Genomic DNA, 15392 nt, shown 5'->3' with positions numbered 1-15392 from the left:
CTCATCCCCATCTCTACCCCCTCTTCTCAGAATCCTCACAGCATCCAAAACCTCTCCCAAAGCCAACCTCAGATCTTCTTCCACACTTACAACCCCTTGACCACCAATCTTATCTTTCTTCGTAACGTTGTTCGCCTGCCCAACTTCCTCCTCATATTTCTGCCTCGTCCAAGAGCCGGCGCAGAAGATCCAGAAAGCTTCGGATTTCGCCTTGAAAGTTTCGCCACAACGATGGAGACGTGAGACTGCGGTTACGATTCTTTGAAGGGCGGTGTCGAGGTCTGCGTGGTGGTCTTTCGAGGAGGTGGATGTGGTTGAGGAATGTCGAGCGGCAGAGGAGGTGGAAGACCAGGAGAAAGAGTCTGTAGTGGTCGACATGGCGGAGCTGGTTTTCGATGGCGTGGATGATATTCTGGTCTCCCCTTTCGTGACCTACTATGCCGTGTAGACTTGAGCCTTGAACTGTTGTACAGCATGAGTTGAAGATGAGCCATTTTGTTTGGTGGTTGTGCTTGCTTGGAGCAGTTCGCAAACACTTTGGTCTTAGATCTTTGAAAGAAGAGGAACAAACTTTGCAACATGAATGCACTTCCTCTCTCCTGCAGCCACATGCCCCACAACACCGAGACACATTCGTTGCATTTCGAAAGAGATTCTAAGGTCGCATGTATGGACGGGAACTTTGAGACTTCTGAGGATGCGGCAGGCGTTGTTGGATGCGCGGTGATGGTGTGGAGAAAATGATAGCTGCATTGAGTGGGAAGATAGAGCGAGTAAGTTTTCAGTACAACGAAACAAAGGCTGATCAGACCGTCTCCTCACGACCTCAACTGACAGTATGCGATACCACAGGCTTCAAATCATGCCCAATCAAAGCCGGCTGCGGTTGCACGTCACTTGGCAATGCCTTCAAGTCCTGATACACTTCGGCATCGCTAGCGCTATCCATCTCAACTCTTTGCACACCCTTGCGCTTGCGGAAATGCTCATCAATCCTTCGAATGACAGCAAGAAGCACGCCAAGAGCAAGAACGCCAATACAGATGGAGAAAGCCCTCCGGTATCGAGGCTTATCATCAGACCGATAGAGCTGAGCTCCCCAAATCCCGGCAATATTAGCACCCATAATCACAAGCGCCATCGCCAGAGCCCGTTCCTCGGAATCAGTACAGGTCAAAGACATCCAAGTAATATTAAGCGGATGCGAGAACGTTCCAAACGTCTGAGTCCAGACTACACCGAAATACCTCACACCCCGACTATTGACTTCTGTAAAGCTGCGATTGAAAACGTAGGCGAGGACCGTCATGCTGAGGCCTGTGATGACGGTTTCGCCGCGCTTGTCGAAACGGTCCGAGACGTAGCTAAAGGCGAAGGACATGGGCACTTGGATGAAGAGACCGACTGATGCCAAGGCGTTGGATGTGAGGCTGCCGAAACCGAATTCTTTGACGAGCGAGGGAGCGTAGGTGTCGAAACCGCGTTGGGGACCGTTGTTGCACATTGTAATGAGGAAATGGCACCACATGCGCCAGTTGGAGAACTGGGATACTTTGTCAGTCTTGCTGCGTGATGAACCCTCTTTCATTGGGAATGCTTACGGCTTTCTTGAACGCTGCCAGACCGATCTTCTTCTTCTTTTGACCTTTTGCCGGCTCGTCACGGAGCACTCGAGTGTTCAAAATGTAAATCTCGCGTTCAGTAAAGATGTTGGCTTTGGGCAAAAATGTGCTGTGCGGGTTCTTGAAGGAGTCTGGAAGCAAGAATCCAAACACGAAGCCACTGAGAATCGTGAAGCTGCCCATGAGAACGAACAGCCAGAACCATCCAGCCTTGTCACCCACTCCACGCATATGAAGAATGCCATAAGCGAGCAATTTAGCAGACGCCTGTCCAAGTTGATTTCCGAAGTAAAAGATCATGACACGCTTCGCTGTTTCTGCCTTGGTGTACCATGTCGATAAGGTCCAGAGACCTCCTGGAATGAATCCCGACTCGGTGATACCAAGGAGAAATCTCGTGGCGATGAATGATGCGTAGTTGTTCTGAAAAGCTTGGAATGTGCTGACGATACCGAAGAAGAAGAGTTGAAGGGTCAGCCATTTGCCAGGTCCGACTCGGTATAGGATCATGTTGGAGGGGATTTCGAAGAGGACGATTCCGAGAGAGAGCATTTGCTGGCCGACGTTGAATTGGTTTTGAGTGATGCCGACATCTTCTTGGAAATCGTCGGTGATGGCGTTGGCGATGTTGCCTCGATCGAGTTCTACAATGCAGGTCAGCTAGGTATGCTCATATGAGTATGGGAGTCTCTATCAGGCTGAGGATGAGATTTACGCAAGCAGAAGAAGCCTAGGGTAAGGATAGGCATGATGATGAAGTCTAGCCTTATAATCGTGTCAGCATAGCCCAGGCACTGAGCTCGATAGAAGCTTCTCACTTCCGCTTTGCTTTCTTCTCCTCCTCTGTCGTCCAGTCTGGTTCAAACGCGACATCCTCCTCGCCAGTCGCAGCGTACTCGTCAGACGGAGCAGGCTTTTGGTCGATTGTGTCTGCCATCTTCCAATGCTGGATTCAAAAGACTATCGACAACGACGAGTTGAGTGTCGAGACTACTGGAATTCTAGTGGTTTAATACATTGTCTCGCCAAGTGACATTGCACCATCCTTGTATCTATGGCTCGATCCAGAGCGATCAAAGAACTGCAATTCGTCTCGATGAATTGCTTGAGCCCGAGCTAGACCGGCAACGTAATGGAAGCATCCCACGGCATTGAACCTGTAAGCATCACCTTTGGACGCCATTGACCACAGCCATATGCAAAACGCTGCACCATAGCCTCAGCAACGTGGACGGACAACGTGCTTGGGAATAGTGAGAGCACCTTGGCCACTTGGCGTGGCATTCCGCTGCCATATAAACAATGCGATGCCCAAGATTGCAGCACGCGGCCGAGTGTCTCGGCGTCATGGTGACATCTAGCCTCAGATTGCGTGCTGGGTTGCCAAGGCTGTTTCCAAATTCGGCGACAATGTCGTGAAGTTCCCCAGAGAGCGAATTTCTGCGGCATAAATCTCTCGAATGGGCTTGTCGGAGTCTGCTAAAGGTCAATATGAGATGGTTGCATAGAGATTACTGTCGAACAGGTCAGCCTGTCTTGTTACCTGCCAACGGCTATAGCCCACAATCTGTAGTCGAGGAAGGCGGTTCGCGTGTGCTCTCGTAACATGGGAGTGTGCAAATGACCTGGGCCATCGATTCGGTACGAAAGGATCCTTGCTACCGGAGACCATCGCCCATGGTTGTAGACACTTTGCCCTCGTGCATTATTGAGCCTTCTCGCCAGAGCAATGCACCTGATCGCCGAGAGAGACGGCGGAACATCTCAGGACGTGATCTGGGACTGGCATCTGCATAATCAGCAATTCAGCGTGCGTGCCAGCGGCAAGGCTCGAGAGGCCTGCGTGTCCTGTCTACTACAAGTGGCATTATTCTCGTTCTTGCTCCTGCCTTGGAAAGCCAGCCTTGTGTTGATGCGGCAACTTCAAATCCTCGTCTGTACACCTGGTAGATCTCATCTCTTTCTGGGCCATGTGCTAAGTTGTTTAAAAGACATTGGCAGTATCTGTACATAGAACATCTTGGAGATAGTCGGGCCGCGATGAAGGGGCTATTCTATGTGATCTCGGAAAGGCAATGCTTCAATTCGTGACCGATGTCGCAACATCCTCGCCAAGACCTGTGATCGCCGCACTGCGGAACTATTTCCTACGACCACCGAACCCGATCAGCCCCTCATCCGTCTCGAATACCTTAGGATACCATAATGTCGTCGCGCTGCATGATGTTCAGTTTCGAACATTGCAAACTGGGCCCGCGACACGATGGCTCCGACTGAAAAGCTTTGGGAGCACTCAAACCCCCAATCCTCCAAGCTTTACGACTTCCTCCAAATAGTAAACAACAAGCACAACAAGAACTTCTCGACTTACGACGAGCTCTATCAATGGAGCATAACAGACGTTTCTGCCTCGTGGCAGGAGATCTGGGACTATGTCGGAATTCGGACTTCGCAAGCCCATACCAAAGTCATCTCAGATGAGAAGACAATGTACCCGAGGCCTTCGTGGTTTTCAGGAGCGAAGTTGAATTTTGCTGAGAACCTGCTGTACCCTCTACCAGAGGTTGACGAGAATACTCTGGCTGTGATCGCGGCGACCGAGACGAGGAGGGAAGAAGTGACTTGGAAAGAGCTTCGAGAAAGAGTACGGCAATGCCAGAGTGGTATGCGGGCAGTTGGGCTCAAGAACGGGGATCGAGTGGGAGGCTACGTCGCAAATCATACCAATGCGCTCGTTGCAAGTCTAGCGGCAATCTCATTGGGTGCAATTTGGACTGCGGTGAGCCCAGACACAGGCGTCAGTGCTGTGCTGGATCGTATGGTACAGATTGAGCCCACGCTACTGGTGACGGATAATGCTGTAATGTATAACGGGAAGACACACCCAGTATTGCCGAAGGTCAAGGATATCATGGACGGGCTGCCCACGCTGAAAGGCGTTGTTGTCTTCGACACCGTACCAAGCATGGGCTCTGAGATCGAAGGACTTGGGGCAGAGCAAAAGCAGAAGTTGTACACCTACGAAAAGTTCACCAGTCAGCAGTCCAATTCCCAGAGTCTTCATTTCGAGCAACTAGATCCGGACGTCCCTGTCTACATCTTATATTCCTCAGGCACAACGGGTGCACCGAAGTGTATCGTTCATGGCGCAATCGGAACCCTTCTTCAGCACAAGAAGGAGCATATCTTGCAATCGGATATTCGAGTTGGAGACAAACTTTTCTACTTCACAACATGTACCTGGATGATGTGGCATTGGCTTGTCTCTGGCCTCGCATCTGGCGCAACGTTAGTACTCTACGATGGCTCACCTTTCCAGTATATAGACGCAGCTGGCGAGAGTACGAAAGACGATCTCGCAATGCCAAAGCTGATAGATGAATTGGGCATAGCACAGTTTGGCACCAGCGCAAAGTTCTTGTCTATCTTAGAGCAACGAAACATCTTCCCGAAAGAAGCAGGTCTAACGCTCAAGACGCTCAAGGCAATCTACAGCACGGGATCACCTTTAGCACCTTCGACTTTCCAATACGTCTACAAAGCCTTTGGTGCAGTCAATCTCGGTTCGATCACGGGCGGTACAGACATCATCTCACTCTTCGGTGCACCTTGTCCTCTTCATCCAGTATATACAGGCGAGATCCAGGTTCTTGGGCTCGGAATGGCATGTCAAGCATGGGACTATAGTGGCAAAGACATCTCAAAGACAGGCGAGCCTGGTGACCTAGTCTGCGTTCGCCCATTCCCTTGCCAGCCTGTCATGTTCTGGGGCAAAGAAGGCGAGCAGAAGTACAAAGCGTCGTACTTCGAGGAGTTCCCAGGTGTCTGGCATCATGGGGATTTCATTCGATTTAACCCGGAGACCGGTGGTCTGATCATGCTTGGGCGATCCGATGGTGTGCTGAAGCCCAGTGGTGTCCGCTTTGGCTCCGCAGAGCTCTACAACGTCATCCTGAAACACTTCCCAGACCAAGTCGAAGATGCTCTTGCGGTCGGTCGAAGGCGAGAACAAGACGATGACGAGACTGTGGTCCTGTTCTTGAAGCTCAAGCAGCCGGGCACTTTGAGTGAGGATTTGGTGAAGAACATCAAATCTACGATTCGGAAGGAGCTGTCAGCTAGACATGTGCCTGGCATTGTGGATGAGTGTCCAGATATTCCTGTCACGACAAACGGTAAGAAGATTGAGAAGTCGGTAAAGCAGATCCTCTGCGGATTGAACATCAAGACCAGTACCAGCGTGGCGAACCCAGACAGCTTGGAGTTTTACAAGCAGTGGTCGGAGAAGCATTGAAGTGTGGAGGGCAAAAAGCATGCTTTGTTTAGCAGGCGAGTTTTGTCGATGAGGTTTCGTCAACTCGAAAGCGACAGCCACAATGGGAATCTTTATTGAGCAGCATTTCAGTGTCGATGAGTTGCATCGCAGTATCTATAGAATCATAGCGTCCGAGGTCAGCTCTCAGTCAGTCCCCGAGCAGCTCCGAAGCTGAGGGCCTCACTTCGGGATTTCTCGCCCGTGTGTCCACTGTGACGAACCTGCCCCTCCATCACCGACACCTTTTTCTTTTGACTTTCACTCAACACAACAACAGACTATACCGCACCTCCCACGCCATAACAGAACCTTTTCAATCCTTTTCAACCCCAATCCTGCAACCATGGCTCGTCAGTTCTTCGTCGGCGGCAACTTCAAGATGTGCGAAGCCCAGCTTTCAAGCATTGAACAGCACCACTGATACCCCACCAGGAATGGCAGCATTGCCAAAATCAAGGAATTGGTTGCCCACCTCAACGATGCAAAGCTCGATTCCAACACCGAAGTTGTCATCGCACCACCATCTCTCTACCTGCTCCTCACCCGCGAGCACCTCCGCAAAGGAATCGAAGTCGCAGCTCAGAACGTCTTCGACAGGCCAAACGGAGCCTTCACAGGAGAGATCTCTGTCGAGCAATTGAAGGACTCAAACATCACATGGACCATCCTCGGTCACTCCGAGCGTCGTGCCATCCTCCAAGAATCAGACCAATTCGTTGCCAGCAAGACCAAGTTCGCTCTGGACGGCGGCATCGGTGTCATTCTCTGCTGTGGTGAGACGCTGGAGCAAAGAGAATCGAACAAGACTATGGATGTGGTCCTTGCACAGCTGAAGGCTGTCGCAGACCAGGTCAAGGACTGGAGCAAGGTGGTCGTTGCGTATGAGCCAGTCTGGGCTATTGGTACTGGCAAGGTTGCGACCACTGAGCAGGCTCAAGAGGTGCATGCTGGTATCAGACAGTGGATCGGAAAAGAGCTTGGACAAAAGGCCGCGGACGAGACGAGAATCATCTACGGCGGCTCTGTGTCGGAGAAGAACTGCAAGGACTTGGCCAAAGAGAAGGATATTGATGGATTCTTGGTTGGAGGTGCTTCGTTGAAGCCTGCGTTCGTGGATATCATCAACGCCAACCAATAAACTTGATGAATGAAAAAGTCCCGCGCCGAAATTTGTTGTAGAAGATCGAGGGTCAATAGCAAGGCGTTGAGGAGGGTATTGGACAGCACAAGAGATGTAGCTGGAATTGGGAAAGGTAGACGGGTATGAAGCTCACATGTACCTTCATTCTGTCAGGTCGCAAACTATGACAACCTCACAATGCAGCCTCGAATAATATAGTCGACCGTGTCTTCAGGTATATGGTCAGTAGGCAGTCTCCCAAGACAGCAAACTCCGATGGTCGGCCCGGCCTTGGCATTTTGCTTCGAGTAGCGGCAGACTCCTCTACTTGATCGCTGACTAGACTTCACTCCCGCCAATGTCATCCTCCGCAGATGAAGCATGACTTTGGCGTCCATGTCGGTTCGAATAGTTGCAGAACTCCTCGCGTCAAGCCACATTATCCAATCCTGGCACAACGTGCGGCCTCCCACTTGAAGCGATAGAGGCGCAGTGTAGGATCCTGCGTGCTCTGTATACTCTCAGCTTAACTATCCTTCGGCCTTTCTTTCCAAGATGGTATTCTCAAAGTCCTGCGACCTAGCTACGCCTTCATGACACTATCGACATGGCAAAAGGCAGCTACGATATGCAGTAGCCATACCATGACAAGATATCCCCTCTCACGGACCACAGAGCAGTATGGACCCGTTGAGCATTACCGCTGGAGTAGCTACACTTCTCAAGACTACTGTTCTGCTCGGAGCTGAGCTCAGGTCCTTTCATGATGGCGTTTCCACAATCGACTCTAAACTGGAAGGACTACTCAAGGTTGTGGACGGACTGAGGCTGGTACTTGAATCAGTGCGAGACACGTTCGTAACAGTTACAGCTGAATATGGCACCGGACATGTCGGCTCGCATTGGCGTAACATCGCGAGGTCGCTTAAGGATGGGCAGGGTGTCTTGGGTCAGCTTCAGGAGAAGCTTCAATCTGTCAACAAGACCGGCAAGCACCTTGATGCGATTCGAAAACAGCTTCGCATGAATTTTGCAACCGAGCAGATTGCACATTTCCAGCAGCAAATCCAATCATACCGCGACACACTGCAGCTATCGGTCCAAGCCGTCATTCTCTGGAATCAGGTGCCCTACCAAAAGTCAGTAGAATCTTTCGTGCCGGCCTTGAGTGACTTGCAGAAGGAGATTCGACGGCTGGCCCTGGAGATGAATCGCAGGATTGACAGCCCACAGCCCGACTCATCGGTTCAGAACAACAGCAAGACATTGACCCATCTCAGAGAATGTGTTCGCTCCGCAGCCAGTGTCATCTACTCTGCATCATCAGTCAGGAGTTCGCGGAAAGACAGCATCAGGAAGCCTCTCTCAGACTTCGGCGATTGCTTCCCGGTTGAGAACAATGTAGCATTACAACGCTGGATGGCAGTCCACGAATCGACCTGTGACATCGAATAGTCTGAGGCTATTCTTGAAATTGGCGAATCCGAAAGTGAACAGGACTATGACCCTTTCCGTGAGAGTGCAGGCAAAGAGGAGGTCTCTGGCAATCTGGATCTTAGTAAACACGATTCCGTGTTCCAAAATCCGAATGCCAACACAGCGGTAGACGTTCAGGGCTCGGAAACTGATGCAAATTACGAAACTGAGGCAAAGAAAACAGGTCCTGCGAATGAGCTGCAGACGACCAGACAGCGCCCAGCTCTCGTGGAATCAGACGACGAGTCCGATGCACCAAGCGTATCAGAGTCGCTGGATTCAGTCCCTGCTCCCTTGGTCATAGCCAGTGGCGATGAATATCGAGGTTCTGGCGATTCCATCTTGCAGGCCGCATCCGAAATCAACAACGAGACTGGTCGAAGTCACGAGGCACACCCTAAGATTGCCGAACTTCCTGGATTTGGTAACAGGTCGGATGGTCACGAACCAGTAAAGACGCAGCAGCCTCCTAATTACCTAGCCAAGTGTGGCCACCGTCCTGTGAAACGAGAAGATGTAAGTCTGCCGAACGCGGCAACCAACTCTACTCTAATTCACGCTATAGGCCATGGAAATGTGCAAAAAGATCGGAGCACTGCAGTACCTTCAATGTTCGGCCTCGTCCGGCAGCGGCGTGGCGGAAGTGTTCGAAGCTGCCGTCACGACTGTGGCACGGCAACCCACCTTCCGACAGCCAACTGCCAAGAAATCGAAGATCTGGAACCTGAAGCGCTTTTCCAAGAATGTGATTTTGGCGGCGGAAGAGTAAGTGTGCACGACTTGCGCTATGATGACGTTGATACCCATGCACAAACAAACGCCTGAGCCTTGTTGCCAGCTCGATTGGAGCCTCTCAACTTCCGTTCGCGCCCCGATGTATCTCGCCTTTCTCAGCCCATGCAGCCACAAACTCCTACGCAGAGTCTCGGCCAGCAAAAATCATGGAAACATTTACATGGAACACTCTTCACCTCAGTTTCGCGCCGCACTTTCATGCGGCATTAATCGCCTCCCAGATCTTATTGTACTCATCGTCATCGAAGCCCCGAATGTCAAGGGTGACAGTCTCTGGCAGCTTAGAGAAGACCTTGAGAGGTCCACGCTGATCATCTGCAGTGACGTCGAGCGTCTTGAGGTTGACGGCGTGGGTGGTGATTATATCAACGAAATACGCGAAGCTGGCCCAGTCGTTTTCTCTAGCCGTCCCGAGGCAGAAGCCAGCATCCAGCTGAATCTTTTCGATCTTGCGTAGTATGCCGAGCCCATTTGAGTAGTGGTACAGGTCCAGGTGATTATTTGGGGAAATGATGATTTCCGCAATGCTCTCGAAGTCCCTCACGTAAATTCGGCATGCTTCCTCCAGCGTCTTCTGCGTCTCAAGTATCATGCTGAAGAAGCTCTCAGCGCGTAAAATGCCAAGAGCTTCTTTATAGATCTGCTTCGAGACGCGAAGGATTTCTGGGAAGGCCTTGCGACCTTCGTTTGGGTTGCGACTGAGCAGAACGGTGTAGATTTCGTTGCGCATCTCGGGCGGCAGGTCCATGAAAGGGAAGCGCGCTTCCAGGTCCATCTGTCGGAGGATGTTTCGCGGATTGACGTTTTTGGCTTTCTTGCCCGAAGGAATTGTGCCGCCGCGCTGGCGGATGAACTTGAAGCACCGCGAACGACTGAAGCGCTTGTAGTCGGTTCCGTAGTTGATGGTGGCCATGTTCTTGTACAAGATCAGCTTCGCAATGATTATGGGGGAAGTCGATGCAGTAATACCAACTTGAAGGCGTGTTCGAGGTTTTCTCAAGGCCGAAGTGCTTGGGTCGACCTGAACCCGAAGGTGAGGACGCGCGGGGCTTTCAGTTCCAGGCTCTGGATGCACACAGCGCTGAGTGCAACGCGAAATGGTTGGCTGGTTGTGTCGCAGATAATTTCGGGTTTCAACTCGAGCTTCGTTTTACTGAAGTGTAGCTTGATGGAAGTAGGAGCTTGCATAAAGCAGGTAGTTGAGTTTAAAGTTGAGACGGCTACGCTGAAAGCCGAAGCTCGAGCGGAGCGGGCCGGGAAAGCGTGCGAGTGAATGATAGAGCCTTACAGTTTATTACTTGCCGGTTGCGAATGACTTACTGTAGTAAGATGCCTCCAGGTACCCTGCAGCCTAGTCAGAGCTCGCACTGTTGAAGCAATCGAGGAGAAGGAGGCATGCAGGGGCATTTATCGCACATCGCTGGCGAAAGTGCTTGCGACGGGAGTTGTTTTCGCACTCGACAAGGTGGAAGGCGGGAATTGTCTAGCAGGCTGCAGGATGATAGAGGCCGGAGACAGAAGGTAATATGGCCTGCTCTTTTTCCACGGGTGGTTAGCTGCTATGGCAGGTGACGGCCACGATGACGAGTGCCGGCGCTTGCGCGAAGTCAGAGACGGAGAGGGATGGGAGCTTCGCAGAGCCCCTCCGCAGTTCTGATGCCCAGCTTCTGTCAGCGCATGCTCTCGACTACTGTTATTGAGTCCCCTCGCAGCTTTATTGGCTACAATCATGTGAGAAAGGTTGCAAAGAGAGTATAGTGTGTATTCAATTGCCTCTTCCTGTTCTTGTGTCTTGCTCTTGCATTTGATGATTGATACGCTCGCGCGAAGTATCGCCTTTGCACCAGCCGGACCGATTTTTGGTGTGGTATTTAGGATGCCATCCTCTTTGCCGGGCCTGACCGCGGACTCGCATCGAAGGTGACATGCGGATGTACGATGTGATGGTGTGAAAGAGACAGATGCGGTCCGGCGCGTTCATGGGTCTTGGCAGGGGTCCGTGGCTTTAGCGCGTTTCTGTTCTTTCCAGCTGCATCATCTATCCTGCACTTCATAAGCTCTCTGACATGCGAGCTTCTGATCCCTTAGAGCACTCAGAAATCAACATCTCGGCGTCCAAGTTATGCTCCCTATATGAGCCCCACGCTTGGCCTTCTGCGCTGCGCAGTCTCTACACCACCAGATCATACGCAAGCGTGTCTCCGCAAATGGATTCCCGGATGGCGTGTACTCTGCCGTAGTAGAGTCAGCTTTACTGACCGCATCTTGGACAGTGATTAAAAGGCTTACTTCAGATGTGCCGGATGCTCAGCATATACCTTGACATCTTCTGCCTTCTCTAGCACCGCGATCAGCCCGAGATTGAAACCTTGGGCTCTGTGAGCGGTAGACGCAAGAGGAGGACCGAAGTCGAATTTCAGAAGGCCTTCGGAAGCACCATTGTCAGTGCCGCCGCCTGTATATAACCCGATGGCCTACGGGCTGGGGATGAAGTACCTGGAACCTGTCCGACCATTGCCTGTCCAGCTGCTTTCAATTGTGCAATCTTCTCCTCAGACGTGCCGGGGTTCAATTTGAAGAGCACTATCGGTCGATCAATGCCATCGACCCCCCAAAGCCTAGCGCCTGAGCATGCTTACCGATGTGATAGACCACCATCTTTGCGATCTACTGCCAGCTCTTGCGATGATACCACGAACAAATAACTACTGTCAAACGTCTCTCGCACCCCAAAAATGGCAACAGCTCAAATATCAATGTGCTGCGGTCCGAGAAGCTCGCGACGAGGTGCGAAAGCCAACCGGCCGGCTGCAGAGTCCCCGTCTTCGGAGTCGCAACCCCTCTCTGGTCGCCATGGCACATGGCCCTAACCATGTCGCCCGCTTGTCAACCGACACAACCCTGGCAATAATCCCGTAAACCTCGCGACGCGCGACCACTCTTCGAAGCGCTGTTCAGCGTTGGAGAGGAGAAGCCGGCATTCAAGATGGCAGAACAGTTGCCATTTGCATTGGACTTCTTTTCCAATCTCTTCTCACCATCCTTCGCACAGTCCAGTAGAATATGGAACCGTGTGCTTCTGTGCAAGCTCCAGGTGCGCTTCTGAGCGCCTTGCCATGTGGCTATTCAGGCTTGAATGCAGTATTCCTCGACCGTAATCTCGCCGTGATCCCTGGCGAGTGGACGAGCGGAAATACCAGTATGATAAGCCTGGCCTTTGCTGCGATAAGCACTAACGACAACCTGCAGCATCTTGGCTCTACGACATTGTACCTGCAGACACAAGCATCAGCAATTCCTTACGAAAAATCAAGAGTTCGGATTTTATTGCTTACGATGCTTCCTTCTTCGAGACCATCGGACCTGATGCAAAGCTCGAGAAAATCCAAAGCTTTCCTCCATCCCAGAATCATGTGCATGAAGCTCCTGTCTATCTGCCAGACACCAACGAGCTGCTGTATAGCGATACTACTCTGATCGGCACTGCCTTTGCCATCGAGATTGATACGCACAAGGTACGAATCCTTCTTATGTATCAACACAGCGCTCATCGTGCATAGGTCCGCAACATCACTACCGACCCACCTCTCCACAGCTTGAACGGAGCCACTCTTCACCGCGGAACGGTCTACGTAGTCACAAATGGCGGTGCGGTGCGAGGCATGTATACACTCGACACCAATACTGGCAAGACAAAGGCAATCCTCAACAACTTTCGCGGCCGACACTTCAACAGCCCAAATGACTTGATCTTCGACTCAGCAGGTTCCATCATCTTCACCGACCCCACATATGGTCAAGACAATGCTTGGCCAGGCGTGCAGGCGTCAGAGCTTCCGATGGCGATATACCGTTTCAATCTTTCCTCGGGAGCCCTAACAACACTCTCAAACAACGTGGTCCAGAAGCCAAATGGACTCGCTCTCTCGCCTGACCAGAAGACACTCTACGTTGCGGATTCGCTCTCGACAAGCTTTGTCCTGTCCGCGCAGCGCGCAATTTGGGCATTCGATTACTCCCAAACAGGTCCTTTGACAAATCATCGACTGCTCTATCAGGTTGAATCGGGCTGGCCAGATGGCTTGAGAGTGACCAAGAGCGGCCTAGTGTTGTCGGCAGTGTACGGTGGCGTTGATGTTGTTCATCCTCAGACTGGACTCGTCATTGGCAAGATCAATTGTCCCGACGACATTGTTTTCAACATTGAGCCTGCACGAACGAAGAAGGGAGTTTGGCTTCTTACGGGAAGGGACAATTTGTATAAAGTGACGATGAAGGAGGAACCTTTGCCATTGGTCGAGTAGACCCTTGTGGATTTTGAATGTTGACTACGCCGTCCGCTTGCTTGTGAGAGTTTCCCAAGTTTGCTTACCTTGGAATCAATTTGAACATTCGAGCAAGATGACATGCGGCCTTTCCATTACTAAACTACATACTGTATGCCATGCCTAATGGCCAGTCGGCGCCGGATATCCCCAACTGCTCTTTGACGAGCTCGAGCAAGGCTTCGAAGTCGTCGATAGCGAAACTGTCGTTGTATTCGTGTACTCGTCGTTGATCGGTGCCGTCTATCCCGAAACAAATGGTGCTTGCGTATTCAAACTTGGGAGAGGTGCTGTGGTTGAGGAACAGACACATCCTTGATCTACGCCTGAGCTACTTGTGATCGGCGGGCCATTGTGACACCAGGTGCTAGTCGTGAAGCTGCCGACGGTCGTAGAAGGTGCATCTGAAGCCGGGAGGAATTCTGCCTTGACCAGAACGGGGATGACGGATCCTGTAAGGAGGCTGAATTTTTGGTGGCCGATGACGTCGAGAATCGTGCTGATGGTGCCGCTGTGAGAGGTGAGACTAATCCAGGCCGAGGCGTCGCTGGTGAAGACATCGTCCAGCAGTGTTAACATGCGCTTCTCGTGTGCGCTGTCGGACTCTGCAGTAACACCATTCCAAAGCTCGTCATGCTCATTGAAGTTCTTCTCGATCTTGAAGCTTGGATATGTGTTGTGAATCCACGTCTTGTTTGAGCGATGGTCGCATGTATGAATAGAGATGCCTTCACGCAGAAGCTCCTTCACAGTGGGGACGAAAGGAGCCCGCTTGGGGAGATCCAGACCGCTAAAGGTGATGTTGGCCGTAGCGAGACATCGTGCCAGAGGCGATACATAGTACGTCTGGGGCACGGGTATTTTTTGACTTTCGATCTCCTTCTTCCAAAAATTGTTCGCGATCTGTGCTTGCAAGATGCCAGCCTCGGTAAGGTGAGCATCTTCCCAAGAGAACGAACTGTTGGCACCCTTCAGCTGAGCCCAATAGCAGTTCCATGCTGGCGTTCCAAAGGCAGTCTCTGCCGCATTATGGTATCCTTGACCATGCCGTCCCGTGAAGAGTACTTTGTAGACAGTGTTCTTCGGCGCTTCCTTGTTCAACGCATCGACCTGAATCTCAAACTTTTGCCATTGCGTCAAGTCGGCATGGCTGCGGACGTTGTGAGTAGCTGGATATGTGCGATTGATGAGCCCGAAGTTCGCTTGCGTATAATTGAAGGTGGTCGCGTTGGTCGTTGACTCGTCTTGCAGAAAGTAACCTGTGACTGTGGTGTAGTTAATGTAGCCTGGTCCGGCTTTGATCAGAGCTGAAGCACTGGCAAATGTGGCAGCCACGATGTTCAGAATGATTGAGGAGCGCATCTGGAGGGCTCTCGGGATGTCGATACGGTTGACTTACAAGCAGACGTAACCAGTGTTGTCCTACCAGGATCCTTGTATGCACCATCGTCATGCTGGATAGCGCGTGGTGTACCTGCATGGCGATGATGGGTGTGTACAGATGGAGCAGTTCTTCCGGTTGAGCTTCGAATCATGATGCCGCGCTCTGGCACGTGAACATAATGTGGAGCCGCTCAGCAAGGCTTCTTGATCCATCGCCTTCGTCTTGGCCATCTCGCTACACCGCACCGCGTCCTGAACACCTACCAGATCGATCATGATGTGGTTGTCGAATGTCGATGGGCCGGCTGCGGAATCGGCACAAACGGCAACGGCAGCCCAACGCGTCTTCGGAGTCG

At 51.7% G+C, this 15392-nt stretch overlaps 9 protein-coding genes across 9 annotated transcripts; 4 read left to right on the top strand and 5 right to left on the bottom strand.

Moving 5' to 3' along the window:
• Positions 1-826: 826 nt before the first annotated feature.
• Positions 827-2559, bottom strand: MYCFIDRAFT_40956 (uncharacterized protein; the record flags this gene model as incomplete). The annotated part of the gene is made up of 4 exons (XM_007924262.1): positions 827-1543; positions 1602-2266; positions 2338-2387; positions 2441-2559. 4 exons carry the CDS (start codon positions 2557-2559, stop codon positions 827-829), a joined length of 1551 nt encoding a protein of 516 aa, XP_007922453.1.
• A 792-nt stretch (positions 2560-3351) lies between these two features.
• MYCFIDRAFT_202241 (uncharacterized protein) lies at positions 3352-5916 on the top strand (the record flags this gene model as incomplete). The annotated part of the gene is made up of 2 exons (XM_007925039.1): positions 3352-3432; positions 3904-5916. 2 exons carry the CDS (start codon positions 3352-3354, stop codon positions 5914-5916), a joined length of 2094 nt encoding a protein of 697 aa, XP_007923230.1.
• Positions 5917-6210: 294 nt separating this feature from the next.
• MYCFIDRAFT_52839 (uncharacterized protein) lies at positions 6211-7373 on the top strand. The gene is made up of 2 exons (XM_007924377.1): positions 6211-6318; positions 6370-7373. Exons 1-2 carry the CDS (start codon positions 6281-6283, stop codon positions 7073-7075), a joined length of 744 nt encoding a protein of 247 aa, XP_007922568.1. The 5' UTR covers positions 6211-6280; the 3' UTR covers positions 7076-7373.
• On the bottom strand, positions 7128-7355 carry MYCFIDRAFT_171596 (uncharacterized protein; the record flags this gene model as incomplete). The annotated part of the gene is made up of 2 exons (XM_007925038.1): positions 7128-7239; positions 7282-7355. The coding sequence occupies 2 exons, from the start codon at positions 7353-7355 to the stop codon at positions 7128-7130; spliced, it is 186 nt and encodes a 61-aa protein (XP_007923229.1).
• A 58-nt stretch (positions 7374-7431) lies between the features above and the next one.
• On the top strand, positions 7432-9038 carry MYCFIDRAFT_171595 (uncharacterized protein; the record flags this gene model as incomplete). The annotated part of the gene is made up of 6 exons (XM_007925037.1): positions 7432-7459; positions 7492-7563; positions 7613-7765; positions 7803-8482; positions 8513-8983; positions 9015-9038. The coding sequence occupies 6 exons, from the start codon at positions 7432-7434 to the stop codon at positions 9036-9038; spliced, it is 1428 nt and encodes a 475-aa protein (XP_007923228.1).
• Positions 9039-9077: 39 nt separating this feature from the next.
• Positions 9078-11435, bottom strand: MYCFIDRAFT_171594 (uncharacterized protein; the record flags this gene model as incomplete). The annotated part of the gene is made up of 12 exons (XM_007925036.1): positions 9078-9092; positions 9130-9186; positions 9218-9422; positions 9451-9498; positions 9562-10391; positions 10421-10611; positions 10645-10661; positions 10697-10748; positions 10786-11123; positions 11173-11225; positions 11254-11389; positions 11422-11435. The coding sequence occupies 12 exons, from the start codon at positions 11433-11435 to the stop codon at positions 9078-9080; spliced, it is 1956 nt and encodes a 651-aa protein (XP_007923227.1).
• Positions 11436-11613: 178 nt separating this feature from the next.
• Positions 11614-11915, bottom strand: MYCFIDRAFT_41084 (uncharacterized protein; the record flags this gene model as incomplete). The annotated part of the gene is made up of 2 exons (XM_007924268.1): positions 11614-11753; positions 11825-11915. Coding segments are annotated over 2 exons (231 nt in total), but the record flags the coding sequence as incomplete, so codon positions are not given.
• A 688-nt stretch (positions 11916-12603) lies between these two features.
• MYCFIDRAFT_119346 (uncharacterized protein) lies at positions 12604-13503 on the top strand (the record flags this gene model as incomplete). The annotated part of the gene is made up of 2 exons (XM_007925035.1): positions 12604-12843; positions 12889-13503. Coding segments are annotated over 2 exons (855 nt in total), but the record flags the coding sequence as incomplete, so codon positions are not given.
• A 393-nt stretch (positions 13504-13896) lies between these two features.
• MYCFIDRAFT_40932 (uncharacterized protein) lies at positions 13897-15015 on the bottom strand (the record flags this gene model as incomplete). Its single annotated transcript, XM_007924259.1, has 1 exon — positions 13897-15015. The coding sequence occupies one exon, from the start codon at positions 15013-15015 to the stop codon at positions 13897-13899; it is 1119 nt and encodes a 372-aa protein (XP_007922450.1).
• Between the last annotated feature and the right edge of the window lie 377 nt (positions 15016-15392).

This window comes from Pseudocercospora fijiensis (assembly GCF_000340215.1).
Source record: "Pseudocercospora fijiensis CIRAD86 unplaced genomic scaffold MYCFIscaffold_2, whole genome shotgun sequence".
Classification (NCBI taxonomy): domain Eukaryota; kingdom Fungi; phylum Ascomycota; class Dothideomycetes; order Mycosphaerellales; family Mycosphaerellaceae; genus Pseudocercospora; species Pseudocercospora fijiensis.
Note: the sequence above shows the minus strand (reverse complement) of the source record. Positions and strands in the feature narration are given on the sequence as shown.

Excerpts from the sequence above, each read along its gene's own strand:
- MYCFIDRAFT_52839 (XM_007924377.1), top strand. The coding sequence starts at position 6,281 with ATGGCTCGTCAGTTCTTCGTCGGCGGCAACTTCAAGAT. Across the intron at positions 6,319-6,369 it reads GTCGGCGGCAACTTCAAGAT|GAATGGCAGCATTGCCAAAA; the intron begins GTGCGAAGCCCA and ends ATACCCCACCAG.